General features: G+C 33.9%; 5 protein-coding genes across 9 annotated transcripts; 4 read left to right on the forward strand and 1 right to left on the reverse strand.

Moving 5' to 3' along the window:
* Positions 1–1012: 1012 nt before the first annotated feature.
* Positions 1013–7245, forward strand: LOC128164470 (prostaglandin E2 receptor EP4 subtype-like). Of its 4 annotated transcripts, XM_052828306.1 has the most exons (4): positions 1013–1144; positions 1658–1671; positions 5082–5949; positions 6182–7245. In XM_052828306.1, the coding sequence occupies exons 3-4, from the start codon at positions 5143–5145 to the stop codon at positions 6404–6406; spliced, it is 1032 nt and encodes a 343-aa protein (XP_052684266.1). In that variant the 5' UTR covers positions 1013–1144; positions 1658–1671; positions 5082–5142; the 3' UTR covers positions 6407–7245. The 4 variants fall into 4 exon arrangements, with proteins under 4 accessions (XP_052684266.1, XP_052684265.1, XP_052684264.1 ...); XM_052828305.1 differs by lacking the exon at positions 1658–1671 and having other exon boundaries at positions 1023–1144; XM_052828304.1 differs by lacking the exons at positions 1013–1144; positions 1658–1671 and adding an exon at positions 4813–4943.
* On the forward strand, positions 2617–4795 carry LOC128164469 (prostaglandin E2 receptor EP4 subtype-like). Its single transcript, XM_052828302.1, has 2 exons — positions 2617–3970; positions 4320–4795. The coding sequence occupies exons 1-2, from the start codon at positions 3185–3187 to the stop codon at positions 4626–4628; spliced, it is 1095 nt and encodes a 364-aa protein (XP_052684262.1). The 5' UTR covers positions 2617–3184; the 3' UTR covers positions 4629–4795.
* A 3287-nt stretch (positions 7246–10532) lies between the features above and the next one.
* LOC128164596 (prostaglandin E2 receptor EP4 subtype-like) lies at positions 10533–13251 on the forward strand. The gene is made up of 2 exons (XM_052828528.1): positions 10533–11441; positions 12233–13251. The coding sequence occupies exons 1-2, from the start codon at positions 10623–10625 to the stop codon at positions 12491–12493; spliced, it is 1080 nt and encodes a 359-aa protein (XP_052684488.1). The 5' UTR covers positions 10533–10622; the 3' UTR covers positions 12494–13251.
* A 146-nt stretch (positions 13252–13397) lies between these two features.
* Positions 13398–16871, reverse strand: LOC128164597 (thioredoxin-like). Its single transcript, XM_052828529.1, has 5 exons — positions 16541–16871; positions 15091–15195; positions 14087–14155; positions 13865–13930; positions 13398–13718 (listed from the first exon to the last, which is right to left on the reverse strand). The coding sequence occupies exons 1-5, from the start codon at positions 16559–16561 to the stop codon at positions 13650–13652; spliced, it is 330 nt and encodes a 109-aa protein (XP_052684489.1). The 5' UTR covers positions 16562–16871; the 3' UTR covers positions 13398–13649.
* A 575-nt stretch (positions 16872–17446) lies between these two features.
* Positions 17447–19847, forward strand: LOC128166809 (prostaglandin E2 receptor EP4 subtype-like). Of its 2 annotated transcripts, XM_052832196.1 has the most exons (3): positions 17447–18290; positions 18414–18505; positions 18596–19847. In XM_052832196.1, the coding sequence occupies exons 1-3, from the start codon at positions 17738–17740 to the stop codon at positions 18869–18871; spliced, it is 921 nt and encodes a 306-aa protein (XP_052688156.1). In that variant the 5' UTR covers positions 17447–17737; the 3' UTR covers positions 18872–19847. The 2 variants fall into 2 exon arrangements, with proteins under 2 accessions (XP_052688156.1, XP_052688155.1); XM_052832195.1 differs by having other exon boundaries at positions 17455–18505; positions 18596–19846.
* Positions 19848–22363: the final 2516 nt, after the last annotated feature.

Consider the following 22363-nt stretch of genomic DNA (forward strand, 5'->3'; position numbering starts at 1 on the left):
GGGAGAAGAATGAGAGTCTTGACTCAAATCTTCAAATTTTAACAAAACTAATCTCATATAGATATACACAAGAAAAACAAAGGCTCATAATAAAATCTGCAACCAGACTATTACTTTTGTACTTTATGGTGTACATTTTCGTCGAAATATTTCACAAACATTTCATTTCTATAAAAATGAAGCGATTTTATTCGTTAATAGAAACATCTAAACAGCTTTCCCGTACCAAGTATGACTAACATAAAGCTATAAATCGTTATTGTATTTGTCAGTTTAGTAATTTTATCTTATTACAATGTCAATTTCCAAAGCGAATAGTCAGCCTATTTTGTCTTCATTGTTATAATAAAACTTGTTAGTCACATTATATTCCGAATACTAATAGTGGTTTTCCGTAGTATCATAGGGTTTTTATAAAACACAAAATACATTTTCTTATTACTATTTTCCTCTCAAGGAACAGAAAGTGAAAAACGAAATTTTTCAATCTTTTATTAGCAGCTGTTGTAAGCTGGGAAATTCAACTTTCCAGAAATGTCTTTCCAATATTTAAAGCATTAATTAATTATTTATCGATTAGTTTAAGTATTTTTATATTCAACTTTAATTTAAAGCAAAAAAATTGTTTTCCTCGTACACTATTCTTTTCGCGGGATGTTATACAAACGTGAAACAATTAATGATTATTATTATTAACGATTTTAAGCGATTGTGTTTAGATCTTTAGATGAATCAGCAATATTTGGTTATGCAGTTAATCCATTTTCATTGTATTCAATTTACATACACATAACACGACGCGTCATTAACCAAACCTCTACAATGTGGTTATTCTATATAAGATTTGGCATCTTACCAAAGTCAAATAAGATCTCCCCACTGACGCCATATAATGAAAAACAATATTATGTGTACTGTAAAAACACCTAACACAGTTTCCTGCAGTGAATTTTTGTGGATAAAAAGTTGTAGGATTCATGATAATGCGGAAACTAGCAATTTGTTACAAACAGAAGAACACTGTTCTACAACCAGGGAAATACTGATGTCCATCGAGAATGGGAATTCGCAAATTAAATGCAAAACTTTTATAAATTATTTTTAGATCTGTCTGAATTTCATACTGTGAAGATCTATATTGAAGGTAAGATGAAATACTATAATGCATTTTCTTAAATGTTAGATTGTACCTTTATGAAATTATCTTTCAAATATTTTGAATATTCGTGTAAGGATATAAATTTGCAAATATAAAGTTTGCAAATGTAAATTAAAAGAAGCGTCACGGCCAAAATGTTGTCGTCGCTACTTGTGATCTGTTACCTACCGACATTAGAAAAATTTCAAAATCTTTGTTGAAAAAAGCTAACTAAACAAATAACTTTAATTTTATATTTATCAAAGCTATAATAATGAGGATTGTTAACAATATTCATTTTAAATGAAATTTATGATCATTGAAAGGTGTACGTTTGTATGTCCCAGTGTGTATAATACACATTCTATTAACGATATTATTTGGAAAAAAATCCTTAAGAAATATTGTGTTTTGTATAAACCATATTTATGATTATGTTAATTCTTTTATCGTATTTAAACTGTATTCGGCGATCTCACATGATTTCACTTTATTTATATTTAATCTTCTCTACGGAAGCCCCCTAGTATAAGGTAAGATTCAATATTTTCTGGCATTAATGGGCTTCCGTATTTATCTTAACTTGATAATTTTTTGATAATTTATCAACTTAATAAAGATGATTGACATAAAGATATGACCTTATGCAATGGACGCATACCACAAGCTACTAAAGTGATACTAAACCACAGCTTCTATTTACACTAAAAAGGACACTTCAGTATGTTTTGCTATACATACACAGTAAAGATAACACAAATATGTTTAGGGTAATTGATTAGATCATTAAAAACTGATGTTTCCCCTGTTGGCCTAAATAGCATTTTTGTCGATATACTTGACTAAAGATAGGATAGCTTTATTGTGGACGGAAGTTTAGAGGGGCGCTTGACATTTTACCAGAACATTATGACAATGCAGCACTTGGTTACTAATCAAATAATGCTAGAATAGTAGTGGACAACGGAAACTACCTCATTCTCATTTGTCTTATTGATTTGATGTATTTATAATCAAGAATTGATAAAAATTAATATCTGGGTTTTTTTAATTGTAGGGTTTTTAAATTTTTACACTTTTTATTTTTTTTTAAACGCACTGGAACAAATTCAAATAATACTATGCTATTTATATCTTTTATGTTAACAAGAAAGTGCGCGGGGGTATTAATTGTTGATGTTTTTTGCCAAGTAATAACATTTCAGGTAAAACTACTTTTCAAATATTAACGATTTGTTTTGCATTGCATCATCAGTAATATCTATTTAGTTTTTTTTACCATTTCATAATAGTAGATTTTTAAGAAATCATTCTTGTACTATAAATTTCTAAGTTATTTTGATAAAAGTTTCCCTCGCACTAAAAGATGTACAGTTTAATCACACTAACGCTCTAACTAAAGTCAATGATTATCAAAATAAAATTTTAAAAAATCTATTACTTTATAATTGCATGTCATCTTTTATTATTCAATTTCAAAACTGCAGCACATAGCCCTTTTAAAATTTAGGTCACCGTGCATTGAAAAAATATTTTTATTTCCGTAAAATAAATTACATCAATATGAATCTTCTCGCTTCTAGTGCTTCAGATATTGTTATAAATGGCGTGCCCTGTGAACTGATAATAAAACCATAATTTTCAATGCTTTCCGCAATCTAATGTATAATTGAAAGTTCTCCGATTTCTTCCTCACTGAGGAAATACTCGTTGATATGATATCCAAACACGGAAAAAATACCCAAGAAAGTTTATCCAATTACTTACAAACAAGAAGTTAGAACTTGGTAACCGTGCAATGCATAAGAAGAAAGAAATCAGCTATTTGACCATGGTTGAAATTCATTTGCTCTACACCTGATAAATAATGGATTCACTCACAAACAGGACATGAGCAGCTCTACGTCGGTGTTATCATTTGAAGTAAAATTATCACCCTAAATTCCTTCAATTTATTTATGGCAGTCGATGGTTGTGATATCTGATTAAGCCTTAGCGTCATGGTAAACCGTCTTGATCTATAACAGTGTGCGTGTAGAAAAAATCATGGAGGGGAATAATTCGTCAACTGCAGTTCCAATCAACGCTACTACAGTCCAGCCAGCAGCCACTACAAAGGTGTACGAAAACGCCGGCCCAGTGACATTGCTGTTTTTCTTTGGAGTTGTTGGAAACGTTATTGCTCTATCTGTACTTTGCTGTTCCTCCAAAACTCACAAATGGCGCCCTTTTTATCGCTTCGTGTGCGGCCTTGCCATATCTGATGGAGGTGGGATTCTAGCATCGTATCCGTTTGCTGAATATCGGTACATTTCTAAGTTTGAATATTTGTTCCCAACACCTTTGTGTGAGTACCTCGGATTCGTCTTCATGTTTACCTTAATGTCGTCTGCCATGATCGTCTGCTGCATGTCTTTTGACAGATTCTTTGCTACGTTCTATCCATTTCTTTATAACTCCCCTACAAAAGGGCTGCGGACGAATATCATCTTAGCCGCTGTGTGGTGCCTTTCGGGAATCCTCAGTAGCCTTCATCTATATGGACTGGGTTCCAGCAAAAACATTTACCCCGGTTCGTGGTGTTTTCTAAACTTTATTGAATTGAATTCCACATATCCAAATTATAGAGAAAACACAATCTATTCCTACATTTACGCCTCCGTGGGTGTGCTTGTTGTGTTGACGACTCTTGTAATAAATATGGCGGTCGTATCGTTCTTCGTCAGAAACAGACTTACTAAGAAGAGGGCAAGCAAAAAAAGAGATATACATGTCATTGCTTTCCTTATCGTCATCGTCACAGTGTTTACGTCTTGCTGGGCTCCCCTTATGGTAAGGCGATTCCAATGTTTTTGTGCTTAAATTATCACCTAAGGTGGTAGAACCATTGATGACGAATTAGTAGTAAACTTCTACGGTGCTTGAACATATTTTGAGAACATTTAAATGAAACAGAAAAACATATCTGTGATGCTAGGAAAAATGTTCCGATATGTATATTCAACGAAAGCGATGAATTAGCTTCACATTTTTCTTTTGCCTATTTGTCTTTAATATATTCTGAAAATTTTTTACCATTGTCAAGTCCTAATAATTCTAGAGTTTGTGGTGATTTTAACATTGATACATTGACTCCGACAGTTATCAAGTCATTTTATCGTATAATTCTTTCAAAAATCAGGTTAACATACTGCAGCACGCCTCTGGTTCTATTGAGGGGGAAGGATTCACCGAACTCACAGTTCTACGCATGGCCGTCACAAACTCCGTGGTAGATCCCTGGATCTACATCCTGTTCCGGAAGGAGGTCCTCATGATCATACTTCGCGCCATCGAACGCGTGCGGGGGAGAAGTCTCCAGATCACACATGATTTGTCGGGAATATCCGAAACAGCGGATACAAAACAAGTGTCAACAGTTATGTCTTCTACTAACCGAACAGCAGAATCACAGCTTTCAGACGACGACGGGGGAGTGTTCAAAGGATAACATTGCCAGATAGCAATCATTTGTAATAGTCGAAATGTATAAAATGATTAAACTAGATATATTTTATCATATTATGACAATTAAAGCCCCTTATCTATTGGAGAGATATTTTAATGTTGACTTTTAACTAATGCCAGCTTTTATTGAATTAAAGCTTGTACAATATTCTTATATGTTTTTTTTTATGTTTTAATTTGACATTCGTAATGTTTTGTACCCTTTATGGATTTAAGTTTTACTCATAAACAATGTTAATTTACATTTTGTGAATGCGTAGCATGTACAGCATCTATTCAAAATCTTCGCACATCTAAGGTAAGCGAACTATCCGTTGCCTGGTAGTAGCTATAGCTATTTCTTTCACTTTCTTGATTGATATAATATCAAAAGTAGTATACTGCAATGGCTTTAATGCAAAAACGTTAATTTAAATTTCATTTTAATCATTTACAGAACTAAATCCTGAAGCCAATAATTAGTTTTGCTACATAATTCAGGGGAATTTCGCATAACCATGAACAACTTAACGGACGTATATAATATGTCCACCACATCCACAGAAGACGTCAACTCCGTCAACAACTCTACCCCTCCACTGAACCTAACAACCACAACGCGTGTGTACGAAAACATTGCTCCTGTCACCCTGCTGTTTTTCTTTGGGGTGTCCGGCAACGTCATTGCTCTGCTCGTTCTGATTTGTTCTGCAAAGACTCACAAATGGCGCCCGTTTTACAGGCTGGTATTTGGACTCGCTATTTCAGATGGTGGGGGGATTTTAGCGTCCTACCCGTTCGCTGAGTATCGATACATTTCTAATTTTGAATACGTGTTCCCAAAGGCAGTGTGTGACTACGTAGGATTCGTCTTCATGTTCACCTTAATGTCGTCTGCCATGATCGTCTGCTGTATGTCTCTTGATCGCTTCTACGCGATATTTTTTCCAATCCTGTACAACACTCCGACAAAGAATCGTCGAGTTCTGGTTATGCTTGGGGTAGCTTGGACGTTAGCGGGGATCCTTAGTTCTCTTCACCTATATGGCTTAGGCTCCAGTTTGAACTACTACCCGGGGTCCTGGTGTTTTCTGGACTTCATCGACATGTCGGTGTCATCGAATGTCATCTATTCCTACATCTACGCCACCACTGGAGCAGTGGTCGTCATACTGACGGTGACCGTCAACTTCATCGTCATCGTGTTTTTCATTCGTCACAAGTTCAAAAAATCGACAAAAGCAACCAAACACAAGGATCTTTCAGTGGTTCTTTTCTTGCTGACTATTGTTTTAGTCTTCACTTCCTGCTGGGCTCCACTAATGGTAAAGATTTTAGCATGGGACTGAAATTATAATATCGGTATCTTTATTCATTGAACTTGATATTATAGTACTTATCTTCCTTTTTTTATTGTTTGCTTTTATTGTTTGCTTCTCGGTTATATACTTCTAAAAAATAAAAGATGTGTCCGTTAACCATTTGATAGCCTTGTATCTTATAATACTTACATACTCATACAAATAATATTTATCTATATATTTTTTTTAATTCCAGGTGAATATTTTTCAGCACGCTTCTTTTGCTATAACTGGACAGGGAAAGACGGAACTAAATCTTTTGCGCATGGCGGTGACCAACTCAGTTATTGACCCTTGGATTTATATTCTTTTCCGGAAGGAATCGCTTGTCATGCTGTTGAATCTTAAGAATCGTTTACTAAAAGATAACAGCTCTCAACAAACAAGTACATCAAGATCAGGACTCTCAGAGAACAGATAAACAACAAGACAAATCATCAACATTTTAAGTCGAACCCTTAAGCTGTAGTTCTTAGAATTAGTATAGGTATTAGAATACCTCCATTTGAAAAACGATATTGTAAACTTGCACTTTTTTTATTGGCAACCCAGATATGATTTATTGCTATTATAAACATTTATTTTTTAAAAATAATTTAGTAGTCGTTCTGAATATAATTTTTTGGACGTTTTTTGCGAATAAAGAGGTTAAATTAAATAAGGTATCTCATCATTTGCGTACTAGTGCATTAGCTTTTAAAAGTAATTCTGAAAAGGGTCAGCTGCATTATGAATTATCATTGTAAAGCTGCATTATGAATTATCATTGTTAAAGCTGCATTATGAATTATCATTGTTAAAGCTGCATTATGAATTATCATTGTTAAAGCTGCATTATGAATTATCATTGTTAAAGCTGCATTATGAATTATCATTGTTAAAGCTGCATTATGAATTATCATTGTTAAAAGGTATGAATCATTTTATATTGATGTAAGACCTCAATTATTAAATTATGTTTAAATTTCATCTGGTTATTAATGTTTGTATGCTTTTGCAGTAATTACATTTGTATATCACAATATAATTATGTATCTGAATCGGACAAGAAAAACTTCCCAAATCTCATATTTTTCTTCTTGTAAAAAGCTTTAATTTCTAGATTGGATAAGTTTAATGAATGAACAGATTTCAAGTATTACTATTAATTGTGTAAACAAATGATCATCATATGTATGAATACGTGTAAATAGTTAAAATTCACTATTAAATTGTACTTTGCATGCATATGCTTTTACAAATAAAATCAATATTGCTGGATTTTGCTGTTGTTTAATTTAAACTATTCAAATCAAACCCCATTTGTTTGTTAGTACTTATCATAAATAACACGTTCTTACTTGGAAAATTCCATCGTTATTTGTGAATTTCGTCATCTCTAGTAAGCTACGAAGGAGGACAGTAAGTAGGTCTATCCTGACACTGAGAAATACCTGATTTATATGGACAAGTGAAAGGTATATAGAATAAATCAATAAATATATAGAGTCTACGAACATTTTTTGTATTGTCAATTTTATCATTTATCTTAAAATAAAGTATGTTTTGTGCTGTAAGAGAGATCAATTATTTAAAATGAAATATATTAACTGCAATCTATAAAATATGATATAAATCATTTATCTGAATTGATTCAAATTTCCTCACTTTAGATAAACGAAAGCAGTGTTTATTTATCAATCCTTTATTTTCTTTCCGGTTAGAACAAGTCACACGGAAACTAATGATTCAATCAATACCTGTATCAATAAATTGCTAGCTTTTCCTTTTCTAAAAGAGGTAATATTTTATCAAATGAAAATGACCGGAATAGAACATCTCGATTTCTTTTATCATTTTATATTAAAACTTTACCAACTTTCTTTTCTTTCAGTTATTGATAAAAGCCGATGGTTTGATACTAGTATCTAAATAAACTTGAATGATGTAGTTAAGCGTTTTTAATTTTTTAACATCGGTCTGGAAGAAGGCAAGAGGTTACAACATGTAGCTTTTATGTATCCTTGGTAGTGTTTGTCTCTATCGACTGGGATCCAGGTAAAACTATCCTGATTGGGTGGTCACCGTTAAGCCCCTTACACAATTGACGCACAAGCAGAAGCGACCAAATATTCGTGCGATCGAAAAATAAGATATGAATCGTTAATTGTTGCCGAAAAAATCGCATATAAAAAAAGTATTCGTACGAATTTCGCAAGATCTAAAGCCCCTTTTCACAATTGGCGCACGAGCAGAAGCGACCAAATATTCGTGCGACCGAAAAAATTAGATATGAATCGTAAACTGTTGCCAAAATAATCGCATATGAAAAAAGTATTCGTACGAATTTCCGCACGATCTAAGCGAGCGTTCTGCGATGTAAACGCATTGAATCTTGCAATATATCTTGCGTCTGTATGCGACTCTTGTACAATGAAAGCAACTGCTGAAAAACAATACGATAAGAACGCGCGAGTGACTAGGTGATCGGACGATTGAACGTGCGCCAATGTGATTGGACGTGCGATTATAAATGCGTTCCATGGTATGAATGATCGTGCGAGTCAGAGGGGGTATATACACCGCCCATATTCAGTTGACATAGTTGAAAGCGAGAAAAGATGCCGCCCAAGAAGATACAGATATGCAGCAGCATTTATTGTTATACCTTAATATGATTATTCTATTATATCTGATTGGTCTAGAAAGTCACGTGACAGGGCAATGTCATAGGAATGAAATAGCCGATATGAGCATACGATATAGACAAAAATGATTAAATCAAAAATATTTAATCATTAAGATTCTCTTTATATCTCAGAACCAACTTAACTTTCTATGATTTATGAAAGAAAGTGAGACAGTTACATGGGAAATCAAACCATCACGACGTTCATGTTGCGACTGTTGAAAAGTCAAACATTATTAGAAATCAAAGTATTTTGTGTAATCATATGTTGCTTGGTATAATAAAACGTTTATTGCATAACTGTTCAGGGAATATGAACATTTATTCCCCAGAAAAAAACAAATTTCTCTTGGGCGAAGCCCTCGGAAAATATCATTTATCTTGAGGAACTAAATCTTCATACATGTATTTCCCTCACCATCATGCAATAAATGTATCTTGTAAATTTTGTTCTGAAACAGAGATACTTATACAGGGTATATATATTAGTAGCAAAGCATGGCATATTGAGGCTGATAAGTCGTGCAATGATAGTAAAACGTTGCAAGATTACATGAAACACGTTGAGCAACAGTCTCACGGTCACAAAACAGACGGATAAACACCAGCGATTTACCTTACGATCTTTATAAATCGTGCATCACTCTTGCGAGTACACAAAAACGTTGTAAAACGTACTCATGTTCGTGCGTTGCACTGCGATAATTTGGATCGCGTTTGGTCGCGTCTGAATAGTGTGCATGTCCACTATTCAGAGGAGACTTGATGCGACCAGTAAAACGTATGCAACGAATGCGAGATCTCGTGCGAAGCTCAAAAATTTCGAACGCAAAGTGGTGTAAAGTGGTCGTGCGCCAATTGTGAAAGGGGCTTTAGATTGTTCACATCTTGGTGTGACACTTGTACAAAAACGATGTCCTTCTTCGCCGTTTACTCTGCACAAAGCGCTTGTCGGTGTGGAGTCCCCGGATCAGATTTAATTTGTTTGGATATTTTCGATACAGAGGATAGAACATCGATGTCAGCTTCTAACCGGACAGCAGGCATCACATAAAAAACAAGCCCCAAGCAGTTAAATTAAATATACTGAAAGAAGACTCAAAAACTTCTGTAGTGAATCATACTCTCATTACAAACTCTTTGAAAAATGATGTTTATTTGTGAAAAAGATAAGTATTTGAATATACGAGTGATTGTGATGAACGTATCAAAGGAACGCTTGTATCGATATTTAAACCAATAATCTTCTTAATCGTGTGATTTTAATTTCGGATGCTAGGAAGAAAATCCCTCCACACACGTCATCCAGAAGTTTATTTGGCTATAGCGTTCAGATTCTTTATGCAAGGTTGTTTGTACTTTTGAAGAATCACTTTGCATTGGGTATTGACCTATTGAAATGTGTTCTTGTTGACTTTATTCTAATTTCATCGGTTCTAACACTTCCTGGTCTGACTTAGCCTTTTTAATAAGCATCCATTTAAGACTAACCTTCTGCAGCAGATGGCTATATCCAAACTTATAACATTACTTCATAAGGCAGTTAAAGCATTGAATGTCAATATTTAGCACATTTTTCTTAATTAAGCTAAAGTCAAAGTTTGTTCATAACCTAATAATGATGTCAGAATTAAAACTGGTAAAAACTATTAATGCTTTGAAGGTATAATGTATTAAGTTTATCGTTGATGTTTTGCTATCGCATCCTTGTTACCGTACAAATTTACATCAAACTCAATCCACCCAAAATATTTTGTTGCTTAATTTGTTTATGTTTCGATCGATGATTTGGATAAAGGTCGATATTTTATTAATTGATAAAATTTTACAGATTACTTTCAGTCAATCTCGCAATTTAGCGTTAGTGGTGGCATATAAAACAGGCGACGAACGTCTGGCATTAGATGGCGTGAATCTTAATTCAGACAATCTGAGTAAATCTGAAAAATCGGACGGACTTCTCACTACCATGTACGTATCCTATTACAATACAACAGACGTGGACAACGAATCCACTACTTCTACAGAGGCAGCCATTGCCGTCACCAATTCTACTCCTCAGCAGAACTTCAGCACCACCACGCATGTATACGAAAATATCGCTCCTGTCTCCCTGTTGTTTTTCTTTGGAGTGGCTGGTAACATCATTGCTGTGCTCGTTCTGTTTTGTTCTGCAAAAACTCACAAATGGCGTCCGTTCTACAAACTCGTTTGTGGACTGGCCATTTCAGATGGTGGGGGAATACTTGCGTCCTACCCGATCGCCGAGTATCGATACATTTCTAATTTTGAATACGTGTTCCCCAAACCTTTGTGCGATTACTTAGGATTCGTCTTCATGTTCACCTTAATGTCGTCTGCAATGATTGTCTGCTGCATGTCAATTGATCGCTTCTTTGCAATATTTTTCCCGTTCCTATACAACACTCCTACTAAGAATCGTCGAACTTGGATAATGCTGGGGATCGTCTGGATCTTAGCAGGAGTCCTTAGCTCTCTGCATCTGTATGGTTTGGGCGCGAGTATGAACTACTACCCAGGGTCCTGGTGTTTTCTGGACTTCATCGACATGTCGGTGACATCAAAGGTCATCTACTCCTACATCTACGCCACCACTGGAGCAATAGTTGTTATAATGACTGTGTTCATCAACTTCTTGGTGATCATTTTTTTCATCAGGAACAAGTTCAGCAAGACTGCCACGAAGACCAAGCGCAATGACCTTCCGGTGGTCCTCTTCCTCTTAGCGATCGTCGTACTCTTCACTTCCTGCTGGGCTCCACTTATGGTAAGATATTCCATTATTTGTATCTTACTAAGATTACAATTCTATATAAGAACTATTCATTTCAAAGCTAGCACATTAATTTAAAAAAATCTATGATACATTTTGTTTCTGTAAGATAACAATTATATTTAAGAATTATTCATTTCAAAGCTAGTACGTTAATTAAAAGAAATCTTAAATACATTTTTCTTCTGTAGGGTAGTAATTTTAATAAGGTAATAAGGGTGAGATGTCTTGTTTATGGTAAACTTTATTGAATTTTTTTTTTTTAAATTCTTCTCCTCTTTTTTTCTTTTACCTTTTGACTTTTATAAAATATTAGGCATACCAACTCATACTTAAAAGGAAGAACAATTGAATTCGATATGAAGTGAAAAAATCCATATATTATCCACTGAAACTCCATCTATTATCACTCGTAGAAAAAGACGGGAACAAAAACAGACTTCGTTCGAAGATATATAAGAGGAAATTCTATCATCTCATATTCTTTTGGAAGTTTTCACATCAGCCCGAACACGTTTTCATTTACATCCGGGTAGTTTTCTAATAAGTTACAGGAAAAAAATCTTTGGATTTTTGTTTCAAACTAGCTATTAGATAAATAACGTTAAAACCATAAAAAGTCTTCAATTCAGCAAAGTAACGTTACATGTACCTGATTCATAAATATCTTTGGACAGAGTATAATGCCTTCTAGATATTCCATTTCCTGGTAATTTATGAGGGTAAACACAGTCAAGGTTTTTAATAGCCTCACAAAATCTAACTCTGTATCGTTAACATTTCAGGTAAATGTATTTCAGCACGCGACGTTTTCTGTAAGTGGGCAGGGAAAAACAGAGCTCACTTTTTTGCGCATGGCCGTGACCAATTCGGTGATTGACCCATGGCTTTACATTTTGTTTCGGAAGGAGAATCTTGTAATGCTGGTAAATTTTGGGAATCGTTTACTTGGAAGAAACAACAGTCCACGGCCATCAAACACATCAAGATCGAGGGACTCTCAGAAAATAAACAACGAGACAATAAAAACAGTTAGTACCATGTAGGATGTTGAAGAACTGCGAACGCTAACGCCCGTTTCCCGCCTACATTTTACATCCAAATATTTCGGAATTCCTATCAGATATTCAAAAACTAAGTTTTCTACTAAAAAGTATAATCAAATCCTAATCAATTCATATCAAAATAAAATTTGTAATCAAATTATTCATTTTTAAACAAAAGTTTTGCTAACGCGGGGTCTAAAAAAAAATTCATTGAAATCGGTCTCTATGAGTTAGGAAAATATTATTTAGCGGCCAATATATGCATAAAAACTTAATAATAACATATTTACGATATATATTAAAGTAAAATTTCATATTAATTCACATCTGTTAATTAGTTTTCAAAAATTTACAAAGCAAAATTCTTTTTTTTTGGAATGTATTGCGGTCTGTTCCCCCCCGTGAAACAACAAACCCTTTGGTAAAAATATGCTAAATAACAATAATTACAACCCCTCAAAAGGAATTTTTGTTTCACGGGGGGGGGGGGGGGATGTTTTAAAAAACATTTCCGTTTTCCGTTATTTCTATTATGGAATGAGCTATTATAACCCAAAATACAAAGTTATCTCTCTTTGTTTGACCAAATCATTTATATTAAATGAAAATATACATAAATGTTTACATTATTATAAAAAATTAACTTTGATTAGACAGCTTTCAAAAAATGACTTTTAGTTAGGCGGCTAGACAATGCTATCGTTCGCAGTCCTTGAGAATATAAAATTCAAGTCAGAAACGATTGTCAGAAGTTGACTGTAAGCATTTCAGCAAAACATGTTTTATATACTTTGCAAATGAAAGCTTTGATATTGAAAGCTTGAAAGTTGTTATCCTCTATTTCGACGTCATTATGAGTTTCCGTATTTGTATTTATTTTACAGATTTCAATTTAACAAATGTGTTTTACATTGGTTGTTTAAACAATTTATTTGGAGTATTTAACAGTTTATGTAATTCAATGGTTTTACAACACGTTTCAGTCAGAAGGAAACATTTTTAATTGAACACATCCAGCACACGGAGACACGGGACACATACAAACGGGTATTGACAAAAGGAGGAGGGAGGGGGCTGTTGGTACTTTGTTTTGATATAAAGTACGATTAAGAAAAGACTGGGGATCCTTTGTGTATCCGATGGGGGGGGGGGGGTGTCATCTCTTTCGGAGCTCCTCTATCTTCTCCACGAGTTTGGCTTTGTTGGCACCAGACATTTCATCAATCTTTGTAAAAAAAAGAAGACAACTTGATTAACAGTCATCCTTACATTACTATTAAATATTAAAGCGAATATTGTTAAATTAAACACCTAAACACTAATAAAGATAATTTATAGCTATACAAAAAACACATATATGGTTAATGCTACCTTTTCGCTGTTTTTGAAAAACATTATCGTTGGCATACACTCAATTCCTATTTCCTCAGCCAGCTCCTGTTTATGAGTAAAACAGTCATAATGAAACGTTTTTGTGGATAAAATACTTTCTGTTAAATGAATCTTAAGTTAATAAAATTCAAAAAGTTGAGACAAAAAAAACTAGGAATAAATTTAAAGTAGGTAAGTCAGGTCATTATCAAGACATCGTACATTAGCCTCATCCACGTCCACGGAGGCGAATATTACATCTTTCTCGTACTCTGGGTCATTGGCAAGTTTCTGGAGAAAGAAGAAACCTAATAAAAATCAATTATTTAGTTCATGAAATTAAGTTTCTGTGAAGGATTGATGGAGTTACATGTACTTGGAAACATTTTAAAACTATAGCGTCATTAGTTGTATATGTTACCATATACATGTATTTACATGTAATATTGTACAGCTGTTATAAAGATAAAATCTTTTTTTGTGGATATGCATATGTGTTTCAAATGTTTATTAAGTACATAAGATTAGAGGAAATTGCTATCAATAAACGATATTATGAATTTTTAGACTAGAGTTGACATAATAGTTACCTAAAATAAGAGGAACGAACCTCTGTAATAAACTTGTCATTTTTTTTTATTTTGTTAACAATTATGGGCAAGATTTTCCTAAACTGAAAGTATGTATGTTTGTTTCAGCTCGAGTTACTGGAGGAGGGTTTTTCAAATAAATAAACTTAAAATAGAGTTATATATGGATGACTACCGAAATTTATAATTATATTATAACCGTTTACGCTCTGCGGTTGATTTAGCATTACAATGTCGACAAAAATGGCGCAATCTGCGTACATTATTTGTTTTATCTGAGTAACTAATGATAAAGATTTAAATAAATAGTTACATGTATTTTCTGTAAACTTAAATAATACCATTAAGGTCAATTTACTTTTATTTCTAACAACAAAAAGTTCATTGGATTCATTTAAGAATTTTTTTAAAAATGGGTCAATTTGGGTTCACTAAGAATCTGTTTTATATTTTGCACTTTTAGATTAAATTCTTGTTTTTTTGTTTTTTGTTTTGCTCTGAAGTTTAATATCATTCTGAAGCATTATTTTGATTTTAATTTGAATAATCATATTAACCGGGAGAAGGGCGTAATGTTGTGATCTACAATTTAAGGAACAGATACTAGTAGATAGAACCTGATGACTGAGGACTCACCCGGAACATGGGCCCAATCACCTTACACGGTCCACACCACGTGGCCCAGAAGTCAACGATGACCAGCTTCTGTCCCGCGCTCCTCAGCAAGTCATCCAACTCGTCCTAAGGAAGAGAGTGACAGTCTACAACCTAGCTGTCTGTTTTCCCACAATGTTACGCTTATACCATACAATCAGAAACGAACTGGGTGTTTCGCTACTTTAGAAAGTTGAAAAATGGTGTATAACTAGTGAATATTCTCAAAAAAAGTTTACTAAGCGATCAGAAAAAGACATGGATCATACCAGAACACAACATTTTAAATCTGTGTTATTCTACGATCCTAATACGACTAATTATAAAGTATATTTTATCGCATAAACCAATATGACATAATAATAGCAATAATGGAGAAATGTTTTCCGACCCTTCTCGATTAAATACTGTTTAGGCTTTGACACGATTTTGGTCAAAATTATTTTTCCGTTTCTAATGTTTACAATGCTTCAGTGAGACATTTCTAATAGTCAGCCACGATTTAAGTGTCATTCGTTGTCTTTTAAGCGAGAATTTGAGCTCACAACTCTTTAATAATGCAAACATAGGTAAGGTCAAGTTTTGTTTTGTTTACATTTACATTTAACATAAATGTTAAAGTAAAATTTCAAGTTTTTTTTATACCTAAAATGAATGTTAAAAACGCTAGGAACTGTTTATTTATGCTCAAAAACAAATAAGCAGAAAATTCAGCTTGAAAAGTACTTTTATAGGAATATTAAACCAATGTTAATAAAAACACGTCACGAACCTTGTTTACATAACAAAGAATTGTGAGCTTTGTATCTTGACATCTACGACTGACACTTACACACATAGAAAAATAAAAATGACCAAAATCCTGACCATGCCCCTTTAAAACTTGGTTTAAATGATAAACATACTAATGACACTTGTTGCACGAAGTAATTGTTTGTATGTCAAGTGCCTGTATGATCATAAAACACTGTTTTATATTGTATGGTAGTATGGTTCACCTCAATGTGTGACGTACTCCCTATTGAAAATAAACAACAATAAAATCAAGTGTAATTGTATAACACTTATCTTTCTCAAACGTGTTACCTATCAGTGTAGCATAAGGGATAAGAGCGTTACATCAATTATTATTTACAAACAGACAACATGCTTTTAGAAATAAATAATCAAGAAATAAGTTTAACATGTTAATCTGCCAGGCACGATGTTTGTACAACCAACGCACAATTCTAACATGACTGAAGATCAAGATCGAATCGATTTGCAGTAAATCAATATACAGAAATTATCTTCAGGTATCTGACATTTTTTTTAAATAAAGAGATGCAAGATTTGTTCAATCAAACAATAAAAAGGCTACAAAATGGAGCTTAATGCTAGAATTTAGAATATAAAATTTGGATTCAAATATAAATAAACAATAATGCTTTACCTGAGTGAATATTTCCTTCATTTTGTAGGTTTTGAGTCTCAATGAGCAGTGATGACAGCTAGCCTGTTGCTAGGCGACAGAATTGATCAATACACTTTTACCTGTCAGAAGCTGCTCCTAATTGGAACTACTGTTGATACCGTTACTGTGCTTACTCTAATTAGGGCTCTTACAATTATAAATAAAGCAGAAGTCCGAATTAGATGGTATTTTTAATCACAAACCAATCCCTTATCATGTACTGTCAATAACGACATTTATCTTGTCACCTATTTCTAGAAATCACCTTTTATTTCAAATATTCATAATAATGGTATCAAAGACCCTGACAGGTCGGTTGGATTCAGGGCAATAGCTAGAGAACTGCATATCATAAAAATAACCATCGCGGAATGTGTAAACATTGATCTGTTATCACGGTAGAGGATTTCCAGGGAAACCCCCTTACTCGTTCACTTCTCTCAAGTTGTCACTTCAGCCGACCCCGCGGTGTCCGTAAATTCTACTTATCGTTTAAGTGTGTCGGAATCAGGAGGGGGGTGTCTATTGTAAAAATTTGGTTAGCTGTCATCACCAAGTGATGCAATATGGCACAAAAGTTTTTTCTGTTTATTATTTTTTTTTTTGCCTTATTTTGGTTTGTTTGTTTGTTGTTGTTTTGTTTTTGTTTTTTGTTTTGTTTTTTTGTTTGTTTTTTTTTTTTTTTTGGGGGGGGGGTTATTTTAGGGGGCGGGGGTTAATGATGGTTGAAAGCGCGCATACACATTTTACATTTGTATGCTGATAAATCAATCCGGAATTAAAGCTATAAGGTGATACAAAAAAGAGTTTACGAAGCCCTACTTTCCTGATAATATTATCAGGTTCTTATAGCACTACCAATCACACATATGATATCTTTCGTTAATTCATAGAAATAACAATTTCATAACAAATAACGTCTTTTTATGATAATAACAAAGACGAGTAACAGAAAATTTTGGACCTTTTAACCCCGATCCAGAATTATGTTAATTTAGTTTTTTTATCAGATGATATTTCCCACTAATCCTAAAAACAACCTTATCTTTAAATAAAGTCCCGATCATCAAACATTGTTAAGAAGTTTTGTTTAACTTTGGTACTCATTGAGATTTTTAGGAATGTGTACGATATCCGGTTTGTTGTAATAAAAGGTTCAGTATAGAGTTCGCCGACATGAACTCCGCCCGTCCTCATACCTCGACCCCCATCCTCACCCCAACGGCCATCCCCAGTGTCCAGGACTCGGTGCCTGTCATCCTACTCTTCCTGTTTGGAGTATTCGGGAATCTCGCGGCGCTTATTGTTCTCTGTTTTCGAAGCAAGATACACGAATGGCGCCCGTTTTACAGATTTGTGCTTGGTTTAGCCATCACTGACGGGGGCGGGCTTCTTATTTCCATCCCTATTTCGGAGTACCAGTATTTGTCCCGCTTCAAGGATCAGCTACCACGGCCCGTGTGTGAATACCTCGCCTTCATCTACATGTTCACCTTACTGTCGTCTGCCATGATCGTCTGCTGTATGTCCGTGGACCGATTCCTTGCTACGTTTTTTCCATTGTACTACAATTCTACGACCAAAGGACGAAGAGCCAACATTACTTTAACACTTCTATGGATAACTTCCGCTTTACTCTGCATTCTACATGTTTTTGGATTAGGTTCTGCAAAGATCTTTTACCCCGGCTCATGGTGTTTTCTAAATTTCATTGACACGGAAGACACTGGTAACGCAGTATATGCCTATATGTATGCCATTACGGGTGTCCTGATTGTGACATTAACCTTACTTCTTAACTTGACGGTGATTGTCTATTTCATTTACAAAAGACTTACACTAAACTTTTCAGCATCCCCTACTCAAAGCTGGTGTGACGTTCACGTGATTGTGTTCTTAATTTCCATAGTAACAGTATTTACTTCCTGTTGGTCCCCGCTTATAGTAAGTTTTTAACATTATTACTAACAGAAAATGTCCATTTTTTACTCCTCGATAACAGTGAAATTTTAATTTGCTTGGTTTATTTTACAGGTGAATATTCTTCAGCACGTTTCCGGCGCCACCAGTGGTGTAGGGGAGACGGAGCTTCTGCTGGTCAGACTGAGTATTACTAACTCTGTCATAGACCCCTGGATCTACATACTGTTTCGGAAGGAAGTGGTCGCTGTGGCCGTGAATTGTGCCAGGAGAGTTTGTCAAAAAGTAGAGGAAACTCAGAGGTCATGTTCCCGGTCAGCAACCGGAAGTAAAACACAGGGGGAAGGACTGGGAAGCGTGCATATCAATCCTTTAGCAGAAGATCCGTGACGTCATATTGGTGACTTTTAAGAAAAGTGCAATGATGTTATAATCAGAAAACGTTTGATCATCATATGACTAATTTTATCTGATCTTTGGAATGACATTCTTTTATGCGGAACTGTCACAATATGCAGGGTGTGCTCATCAAACTTTCATCATTTCGTACATAGCCCTTTTCATATATAATATACAGTAGTTTTTTTATTATGTGATGTGATCTTGTCGTATATCGGTATGCGGTCAAATCCTTGTTTCAATTGTTTACTATGGTTCTTTCATTAAATTTTTGAAAGACATAATTTCTTAACGTATTCCACTCCTCAATGTTCTTGTATCAAGAATTTCTTGAGAAAAATACAAAGATAATAAGAGACCAGTGTTCATCCCTCTGAGTTATGGCCAATTTAATTTGATCTTTTTGCACCTAAAATGCGATTTCAGCCTGATTAGGATTTGTTGTCAGTATTTTTGATTAAGCAAACTTTTTTTTCTTGTAATATTGTTTTTAATTATGCACAATATTCACACTGAATAGAGGGATTGCAAAATAAAATTTGTATGAAGCTGCATAAATTTTTGTGTGACCTTTTTGCACTTAAAATAGGCAATTTCTATGATAGTTACAATTTGATTGAAATAAAATCATTTTGAAAATCAAGAATTTTATCAGATAATCCAGTTTGCCTTGATAAGTATTCAGTATCATTTTGACATAATAAAATATGGGGGTCAGTGATGTCAAATTTTAGATATATGGCTTCAAAGTAAAATTCTCGCAAAAATTGGCTTTAAAAAATTCAGACATTTTCTATATATTTGCATGATTTCATGCTTAACATCTATTACTTTCTCAAAATTTAGTTTTGGGCAAGTCATACCGGACATATAGAACATATCACAAACTTATCAAATGTTAAAAATGTGAATAATGAATAATGTTTAATAAAAAAAAATTGCTTGTTTCTGTCATTTTCGACTAAAAACCTTCCGCACGAGAATATAGTTCCCCAACAAACTTGTTTGTTTCTTGTATTCAAATGGATTTTCTTTATGAATGTTGTGAAATTATAAAATAAGGATCTTCCTGTGAGGTTTAAATTAATTATTTCATATATTTTTTTTTAATATAATGAACACCTGCTCAATGGAATCAAAACGTGAGATACCTTAACTGAAACTATGCGTGCAAACAAATTTTCACAACACGCGTTATTATAATTTCGTATTTTTACCAAGCATATGATTTGTCGATTGCTGTCACGTGACCGTGCTATAAATTCTGTTATTGGCCTTACTGTACTAAAATTTAAAAAATCTATAAACCTTACTGAAATTAGATTTTTATGACTCAATGCATGCATTGGCATGTGCACCATTGTGACGTCACAATAGCGCATTCTTACTATATTTACATTTGCAAAAAGGTTTATACTGAGTAGAATAGCGATTTCAAACGTTCAATATAGCATTGAATGATTTATTTTTGACGTCGTCGTGTCAATAACTGCCGTCAGGTGAGCAGACAAATTGAATAACGCGCGTTAGCGCGTTATGATAATTTGTCTGCTCACCTGACGGCAGTTATTGACACGACGACGTCAAAAATAAATCATTTAATGCTTATATTTACATTCCCTTACTGAAGAAATCAATTGTTTACTGAAATAAATCGATATAAAGTGAAGACCACGGAGGGAGTAAATTAGTAACAGCAAGAACAGCTGATTTGTAATACCGGTTTAAACTGGCTTTCACAGAGACCGTTGAGATGAGATCGACGAGCATGAAAATATAATCCATGAAAAATAACTATTGAAATGTTGCTTTTAACAATAAAGTCAACTGTTTTGTTGAATAATTATAAAACATGGTGTTTTGACAACATTTATGAAATACATTTTTTAACCGATTACATAGAAATCACTGTTTGAGAACTACTTATGTAAATTACATGTAAATTCATACGCAGTGAATAGGTGTTGCATTTAGAGGCATTTAAACATCACGGAATTTAATGGAAAAACACAGTAGAATGTAAATATTTCTGTATGAACTTTTTCGTGACGTCACAAAGATTGTAGCACGCCCCAACAATGTAAAAAGTTCACCACTATATGAAGTTAGTTGGAAGTGATCAAACCTTCTGAGAAGCCCTTCGGGCTTCACAGGATATGATCACGTGACCAACCACGTACATATCCCGGTGAACTTTTTAACTTGCTGTTTATTTCTTAGATAATGCTGTTAAAGATTATTAGTTTTTAATTTATTATTATAATAATAACAGTTGTAGCCTTTTTGATATCGGTCAATACATGGTTTTATAGACCTGATGAGAGTATATCAATCTCGGACTTCGTCCTCGGTCAATGTATTCTCATCAGGTTTATAAAACCATGTATTAACCGATATCAAAGAGCTAAAATTGTACATTACATCGCGCTAACACGCTTTAATCAATTTGTGTGCACATATCGTTGCAGTTATGACAATATCTTTAAAAATGATTTATTGCTTATATTTACATTTGTTTCAACTTACTATTTTGTCTACAAATGTGGTTAATCCCTGTTTTATCCTAAGCATAAGTTTGAATTAGTAGAAGAACCACCGTAACAGTCATAGTCCGTTTGTGACGTCAAAACACCAGTAGAACTCTTTATTTAAAAAATGAATTCGATATTTGATATCAAATGGTTTATAAAAAAGCGTAAACTGCCCCACACCATTTTAAATTGTAAAAAAAAACACTAATAAATATTGAATTCATTCCTCATAATTAAATGTTTTGTTATGAATTGTAAATTTAAAAAAATAATAATTTGACCTTTATTAAATTGACGTCAAGTAGTACAAAATTGAAACGTAACGTCAGGCGGATTGATACATTTTTGACGTTAGTCTTACTATGACGTAGGCAACTTTCTTTATACGATAGGCCAATTAAATATTTTTTACTCAATCAGAAAGCGCGTTACAACCAAAATGAAATTATATAACCTTGCAGTACTCTGTCTGTGTTACAGTGCTATTGGAAAATAAACGTAAAACGTAATTATTATTTTTTGTAGATTAACCATAATTATATGAATATGCTTGAAACATTATTCCAAGTAAATAGAATGCTTCATTTTGTATTTCTCGCTATTTTTGTGATGAGTTCAACATTTTATCCCTTGCCTCTCACCTTAAATACGATGCTGGTTCAATGTAAAATAAAGAAGGTTTTTTAATAATGCTTTATTCTTCTTATTCCATACTAGGTAGTGTCAACTTCCTTACGTGATCTTAAGAAAGGGTGTAAAGCAGCGGTTGTATGCTTTGTGCTTTCTAAGCGACACCGTTTCTTCATTATGGTTTGGCAGCCGCTAATTATTGTTTCCTAGCTAGCGTATACGAGCTGAGAGTGCGCTAGTGAGTGGTTGTATGTTTGATTAGGTGTGACTGGTGTCACTTGTATGGATTATCAGTAAATAGTCCTGATCAGCAGCAACGGGG

This window comes from Crassostrea angulata, chromosome 10, assembly GCF_025612915.1.
Source record: "Crassostrea angulata isolate pt1a10 chromosome 10, ASM2561291v2, whole genome shotgun sequence".
Lineage (NCBI taxonomy): Eukaryota > Metazoa > Mollusca > Bivalvia > Ostreida > Ostreidae > Magallana > Magallana angulata.

Coding starts and splice junctions, on each gene's coding strand:
- LOC128164469 (XM_052828302.1), top strand. CDS start 3,185: ATGGAGGGGAATAATTCGTCAACTGCAGTTCCAATCAACGCTACTACA. Junction 3,971..4,319: donor CTTGCTGGGCTCCCCTTATG/GTAAGGCGATTC, acceptor TTCAAAAATCAG/GTTAACATACTGCAGCACGC.
- LOC128164470 (XM_052828306.1), top strand. CDS start 5,143: ATGAACAACTTAACGGACGTATATAATATGTCCACCACATCCACAGAA. Junction 5,950..6,181: donor CCTGCTGGGCTCCACTAATG/GTAAAGATTTTA, acceptor TTTTAATTCCAG/GTGAATATTTTTCAGCACGC.
- LOC128164596 (XM_052828528.1), top strand. CDS start 10,623: ATGTACGTATCCTATTACAATACAACAGACGTGGACAACGAATCCACT. Junction 11,442..12,232: donor CCTGCTGGGCTCCACTTATG/GTAAGATATTCC, acceptor TTAACATTTCAG/GTAAATGTATTTCAGCACGC.
- LOC128164597 (XM_052828529.1), bottom strand. CDS start 16,561: ATGAAGGAAATATTCACTCAG. Junction 14,156..15,090: donor TGATTGGGCCCATGTTCCGG/GTGAGTCCTCAG, acceptor TTCTTTCTCCAG/AAACTTGCCAATGACCCAGA. Junction 13,719..13,864: donor TTTTCAAAAACAGCGAAAAG/GTAGCATTAACC, acceptor TTTTTTACAAAG/ATTGATGAAATGTCTGGTGC.
- LOC128166809 (XM_052832195.1), top strand. CDS start 17,738: ATGAACTCCGCCCGTCCTCATACCTCGACCCCCATCCTCACCCCAACG. Junction 18,506..18,595: donor CCTGTTGGTCCCCGCTTATA/GTAAGTTTTTAA, acceptor TTTATTTTACAG/GTGAATATTCTTCAGCACGT.